Here is a 6,305-nt window from a genome sequence, read left to right as displayed (position 1 = left end):
TGGGTATGACCAGAAAGTTTAAACAAGGAAGACAGAGGAAAATCAGGCTGCTTGTTTTAGTTAGCAAGTACAGGTTACAGTCAGGAAGCAGCAAGTGGCAAAGTCAAGGTCACAAAAGACCAGAAATAAGCCATGAAACAAAAAGGGAAGAGAAAAGAGCCCACAAGTATCATCTCTCTCCCAAATTTTTCTTATACTTACTCTATGCCTTATTTTGCCTCGCATTACAATTGGGCCTTACTGTCCCCTTAGACTTACAGAGGAATTAAAACATTTGCCTCCTTTTCCTTTCCCCAGTACAGAAGGTATCAGTAAATATTCCCTAATGCAATAAAGCTGATCCATAGATAAAAGTTGGTAAGAAAAACTCAGACCTCCAACTTGAAAACATATTAGGTAGTAAGTAGTAATAAGTACCATTAAAAAAGTAATACAGCAGGGTAAAGGGACAGTTTCTCTGATAAGGCAACATTTGAGCAGACTGAATAAACAAAAGGAACAAGACATGGGGAACTGAGGGAAAAACATTTCAGAAGAAACATCAAGAACATGGTGTACCTTTCATGTTTAAGTCACAGAAATGACAGAAGTATAAGTAACTAAATGCAGCTTTGTTTTGGTAAAGTGGTGAAAGATGAGGTTGAAGACAGCCAAAAGACAGATGAACTAGGGCTTTGCAGGTCAGGGTAAGAACTTTGGCTTGTTTGCTTTTTAAATGGAAGCCTGTGCAGTAGTTATGAGATATATTTCTATTTTGAAAGGGTGACTGTTCCTATGTGAAGACTGGGAAAGTGAACAGGGAAGGAAGCAGACTAGTTTAATTTTCCTGACTGTGCAAGAGACTAAAGCTTGATGGTGGCCTGGATCACAGTAGCAGCAATTGGAGATGTGAGAAATGGCCAGATTCAGTATTATTTTGAAGTTACAGTCAATAAAATTTGCTGTTGGATTAGATTTAGGCATTAGCAATAAGGATGAAACCCAAAGTCTGGAGCCTGATCAAATGGATGAATAGTCAATCTTAAGAGATGAGGCGTAAGGAATACAGATCAAGAGTCCTATTCGGACATGCTAAATTTGAGATGTCAAGTGACACTCAATAAAGATGTCAAGTAGGAATGAATACCTTCAGTTCAGGAGGTAAGGGCTAGAGACTTGAATTTGGGAATCACCATGATATAAATGGTAGTCAAAGCCAAAAGGCTGAAGATCTAGAGACTACATAAACTTTGATACTTAAGAGATCTGAAAGAGAGGCAGATCCAGCAAAAATTGAGTCATAAAGAACCAGGAAACTGTTCCCGAAGCTAGCTGAAGCCAAACTCAATAACCAAATGCCAACTTCTTCTTCCACCAAATTAGCAGACTAAATTATAATAATCAATGCTGATGAGTGCTGAGACAAGCATTTCATTCACTGCAGGTTGGAATGAAACTGGCACAAACTTTAGGGAAGCAACTTATCAAAATAAATCAGGAACATGGAAAACAATTTCTTCATCCAGTATTCTTGGATTGTGAGAAAACCTATCTTTAAATAACCCAAAATAAGTTTTATGCATATTTGTAGCATTGGCATTTAGTTTGCTTTTTAAAAATGCTGTGCTGTACATCAGTAAGGGCGGGGGGGGGGGGGGGGGGGGGGACGGACCACACTATAAAGTTTGAAAACCAATGTACCAGAGAGAGTAGCATCAGAAGGCTGTGGTAAACCAGGGTAGAACCTTAAAGGTTAGTTGATAACCTAGACTGGAGAATGGTCAAGGCTGAGGGCAGGCCAGCAGGAACCTGGAAGTGGCTTATTTAGAAATGGATTGATTCATGTTAGAGGCAGGGAAATCAGTGAGGACACTGCTTCAGGTTTCCATTTCAAATAATCTGAATACTGTTGCTATCACCTGCAATTATAGAATATCGAAGTTAGGTAGGATGTGATAAAATCCCTTTGGAGAAGTTGAATTAAGGATACCAATTTGTCATATACAAGTAAAAACATCCAATAAGCAACCAAATAACCCCTAACCTGTTTTCAGGCTAGAGAGCACTATTGACTAACACCTGTAGTGGAGCCAGATTACCTGGGCTTGAATCTTTGCTTAAAATTTCTCAGCTGTGACCCTGAGCAAGTTACTTGCACCTTTGCTTCCTTTTATATAAAATGGGCACAAAAGCACTTACGTTTGATGGTATGATTAAATTACATCCAGTGCTTAGAATGGCATATGTTAACTACTATATGAATGTTTGCCCCTGACTGAACTTTTCCCAGTGATTGGATTTAAAGGGACTATTTTCAAACTAGTATAAATATTTCATAAATAGCATCTGGCAGTTTTCTAACCACCAAATAAGTACGCTCTTTAATAGTAAAGATATATAATACCCAATGAGTCAGGACAGAGTTGGTGTTTAATATTTTCTTCTTTGGGAGAGAGGATATGACACTTCTACTCAAGAGAAAAACCAAAGACCTAGCATTTTACAATCCACAAGTGTTTTATTTTTTTACACCTCTTATGCCATGAATTCATAGGGAATAGGCTCCAGAAGCTCAGGCTCCTTTCCATTGGTTCTCACAAAGTGTGCTTCTCTGGGTGGAGCAGGCTTTGAAGGGGGGGAAAAAAAAGAGGCAGAGGAATAATAGTTATGTAAAGTACTATAACTTGAAATACTCTCAAAATCAAATACATACACAATACTTAAAATCATCAACTTTATAAAAGGAATGACCACTAACCAACAATTTTTTTGTGCCCTGAAACTAAAAGAACTCCTCAGCCAAGCACTCACCTGGCGCTTCAGTTGAACCCAGGTACCCTTCTCTTTGGCTTCCTTTTTTTTCTGATCATTTTCCTTTACACGCTTCAGGAAGCTATCTCGGCTCTTAGAGTGCTTAATATGCTCAATACGCACATTAATTCTCTTGGCAAGAATCTTGCCCCTGGAGAAAGCAAAAATCCCTATAAATAAATGCTTCGTCAAAAACATAACTTTTATAGCGAGTACAAAAAATTTAATAAATTTTATTTATTAAACTAGGAGACCTTTTACCCACAGATAAAAGTTTCCACTAAGTATATTTCAATTTGTTTCCTCTGACAGGATACAAGACAAACACCAAGTTTGCCTGAGTTTTAAAAGGCTATTTCCTTTGCCCCACTTGAATGACCAAAAAGGACATAAGTCCAACTGGCAAAGTGAAAAGCGGGTATGAAGGAATACTAATGAGCCATGAAGAATTATGACATTACTTACTTCACTTGTTTGTTTACAACAATACCAACAGCATGCTGGGTAACATTATAGACCCTTCCAGTTTTGCCATGGTAACATTTGTGGGGCATTCCTTTTTGAACAGTACCCATTCCCTGCAAGAGAAAAATGTTATACCAGTAATTTGCTATTCTTTCTAACACTGGGCTTTACTAAACCGATATTCTAAGACTGTTTCCTCTTAAATGACAACTCAAGAGCTTTCAGAGCCGGTGAAATGTATTTTTCACATTGCTTCAAAGCAATCAAACAGACAATCATCATTAAACTCTTGAGTGCCAGGGCACAGTTAAATATTGGTCACAAAAACAGCTTTCACCTGTTTTAAAAACAGGCATCTCCATCAAAAATTAAACTTTGCACTAAGATATTCCCTGTAACCACGCCAAAGTCTCATGATTTTTCTTTGCCTGATTTCTTCTACCAGAGGTTAATAGCAAGCAGTAATAACTCAATTTTTTTATACTCAATTAAGGATAGCCCTTGAAATTCTGGTTTCTTAATGTCAAATTTTAAAAATCCTTTCTAAACGCAGCTCTTATTCTGGAAATATATTTTTCCTTATTTAGGAGGACAAAAAGGAGCCAAAAGATGCATATACACTAGTATCTGAATCCTAACATTAGATTAAACCCAACATTTCTAAACTTATCTTGCAGTGTTATTTTCACAATGTAAAAATTTACCTTGATATCTACAATATCGCCTTTCTTGTAGATTCGCATGTATGTGGCCAGAGGAACAACTCCTGCAAAATTTTTTATAGTCAGTATAAAAATAAAGAAGTCTAGAGTATGGAAAATATGGAATTTTACTAGTTTTCAACACACATGCAACCACTGACATTTATAAAAAATTTTTAAGCCTTGCTAGTGGACAATTTCTCTTGAAAGTAAATATCAATCTACTAAGTCACAACCTCCTAAAAAAGCTTAATTCTGTACCAACATTTAGATAAGAAGTCATTACATAAAAATCACGCTTTTTAACTACAAAACAAGTTAGGCAGATGCTGGTTATTTAGTACCATTTATTAGAAATACATTCTAAGAGCACAAATGTATTAATAAAACACAGGGCAAGCAGCGGTAGTACAATTCTCACCTGCCATGCCGGAGACCTAGGTTCAATTCCCACTGTCTGCCCACGTAAAAAAAAAATAATAATAAAAAATAAGTGTAAGCCACATGTTCTCAATGAAAGCAAATTACTTACCATGTTTTCTGAAAGGCCTAGAAAACATATAGCGGGTGCCTCTCCTCTTCCCCTTTGTGTTCGTCATTTTGGCAAATCACTAAAAACAAAAGTATTAAAACAGTTAAATGAAACCTCAAAATTAGTATTCATACTGTTACACCAAAAACGTATCATTTCAAAAGTTTGCATTTTAATATTAATATATGAATTAAACTATCAGGGAACAAAAAGCTGCATGGCCACTTCTACAACACTATCTGTAGAGCCAATCTAGAATGCCAAGGACACTGGAATTACTAACTAGAAGATAATTTATAAAGACGAACAAAATTCAGGCTTTTACACAGATTAAACCCCTTTTCTTATCAATTTCATTTTTTGAGACAACATCCATTTAATTGTCAAAATTACTTTGAACACACCTCCCATTACAAATTACACATTAATATACATGTACATAGGGTAGCAGAAGAAAAAACACACTGGTTTATAAACACTGACCTAAATTTGACATAAACTCTGCCTCTTAAGCGTTGGGACACTCACATGTTTTAAGCTCTCACCCTCATATGTAAAACAGAAATATCTACAAAGCGCTTACCAATTCCCAGCACAAGGAAAGTGCTTACTATACACACATACATATATATATATATATATATATATATATATATATACACACACACACACACACTAACTGGGACTCACTATGGGAGCAACCTGCCGTTTGAACACCAATTAATCAACTAAGACCGAAAGGATGCTCAACTCTTATAAGCTGATTGTTAATACCCACAAAGTAGACAAATAAATTGAAAAACTGCAACAGATGTTTTATTGAATAATCTTTTTCCTAAGCTTCTAAACCAAAATATACTTAATTCCAAAACAATACCCTCCCCTTTGGTGCAAAAAAGAGGTGTGGCGACTTGAAAGTACTTTCCCTTTTCCTACTTGCAATCCGCGGATCGGGAATCATTTCGTCCCTTCACCGAAACTGATTTGGGGTTCGAGTCGGCAGGCATCCAATCCACCCTTCTCCAACCACAAGCCCACACTTACGTATATACTTTCGGCTCATCGGAGGCCAAAGCCAATGTCTAAATTAAAATCCGTTCCCACTATCTCACGCGAAACTGCCCCACGGACGACTAATGTTAAGAGCAAAAATACTACACAGAAAGGAGTTCGGAAGGCATCAGGCCCCGTCACCACGCACGGCCTGTCCGAGAAGCTCCCATGCCAGGTCTGAAGCCGTGGGGATAGGAAAGAAGACGTTCTTCTCAGACTGACCCGAAACGCCTCTCCCCAGTGGCTCGGTCTCGTCTGTCCCCACGCAGGGCCAGGGTATCGCAGTCCAGTCCTCGGCCGCAGGCCCGGCCCATGCCGGTCCTGGTTTGGCAGGAAATGGTTCCACTCGCCAACGCCAGTGGACCTCATGTCGGCTAGACACTACCTCTAAGGCCCCAATGCACCGCCCGAGAGATCACAGATTTTGGGTTCAAGTCTGTCGAACCAACGGCACCGGGAGGCACACACGAGGCCTACCTGCAAGATGGCGGTTCCGGCCGAAAGGAAGGAGGCGGAGCCGCGGCGCGCGCCTTACAATGGCCTGGAGGCTGCCCGCGGCGCTGCCTGGAAGAAACACCAGACGAAAGCGAGATGTTCTGGGAAAAGGGATCGTCCCCGTGGATAAAAAGGGTCTGAAGGCTATTTTTTCCTTTTTTGCGAAAAAGAGGGACTTGATCAACGCAAGTTGACACTTGGCTCTTGCCAGACAGCCCGGAAGGGGGCCTTCGTGGGCGTGAAACAAGACGCCGACGTCCTGAGCGTCC

The 6,305-nt window shown here is 39.2% G+C and overlaps 1 protein-coding gene and 2 non-coding genes across 4 annotated transcripts; all 3 read right to left on the bottom strand.

Annotated features, from left to right (window-relative positions):
* Positions 1-2,477: 2,477 nt before the first annotated feature.
* RPL21 (ribosomal protein L21) lies at positions 2,478-6,253 on the bottom strand. Of its 2 annotated transcripts, none has more exons than XM_077158910.1 (6): positions 6,019-6,253; positions 4,489-4,567; positions 3,960-4,021; positions 3,256-3,368; positions 2,791-2,941; positions 2,478-2,604 (listed from the first exon to the last, which is right to left on the bottom strand). In XM_077158910.1, exons 2-6 carry the CDS (start codon positions 4,553-4,555, stop codon positions 2,515-2,517), a joined length of 483 nt encoding a protein of 160 aa, XP_077015025.1. In that variant the 5' UTR covers positions 4,556-4,567; positions 6,019-6,253; the 3' UTR covers positions 2,478-2,514. The 2 variants fall into 2 exon arrangements, with proteins under 2 accessions (XP_077015025.1, XP_077015024.1); XM_077158909.1 differs by lacking the exon at positions 6,019-6,253 and adding an exon at positions 5,764-5,786.
* Positions 3,085-3,211, bottom strand: LOC143681965 (small nucleolar RNA SNORA27). Its single transcript, XR_013174998.1, has one exon. It is a non-coding gene; the product is annotated as a small nucleolar RNA SNORA27 (small nucleolar RNA).
* Positions 3,472-3,543, bottom strand: LOC143681943 (small nucleolar RNA SNORD102). The gene has a single exon (XR_013174979.1). It is a non-coding gene; the product is annotated as a small nucleolar RNA SNORD102 (small nucleolar RNA).
* Positions 6,254-6,305: the final 52 nt, after the last annotated feature.

Source organism: Tamandua tetradactyla, chromosome 4, assembly GCF_023851605.1.
Source record: "Tamandua tetradactyla isolate mTamTet1 chromosome 4, mTamTet1.pri, whole genome shotgun sequence".
Taxonomy (NCBI): Eukaryota; Metazoa; Chordata; class Mammalia; order Pilosa; family Myrmecophagidae; genus Tamandua; species Tamandua tetradactyla.
The sequence above is the reverse complement of the archived record's forward strand: the minus strand, read 5'-3'. Positions and strand labels throughout refer to the sequence as shown.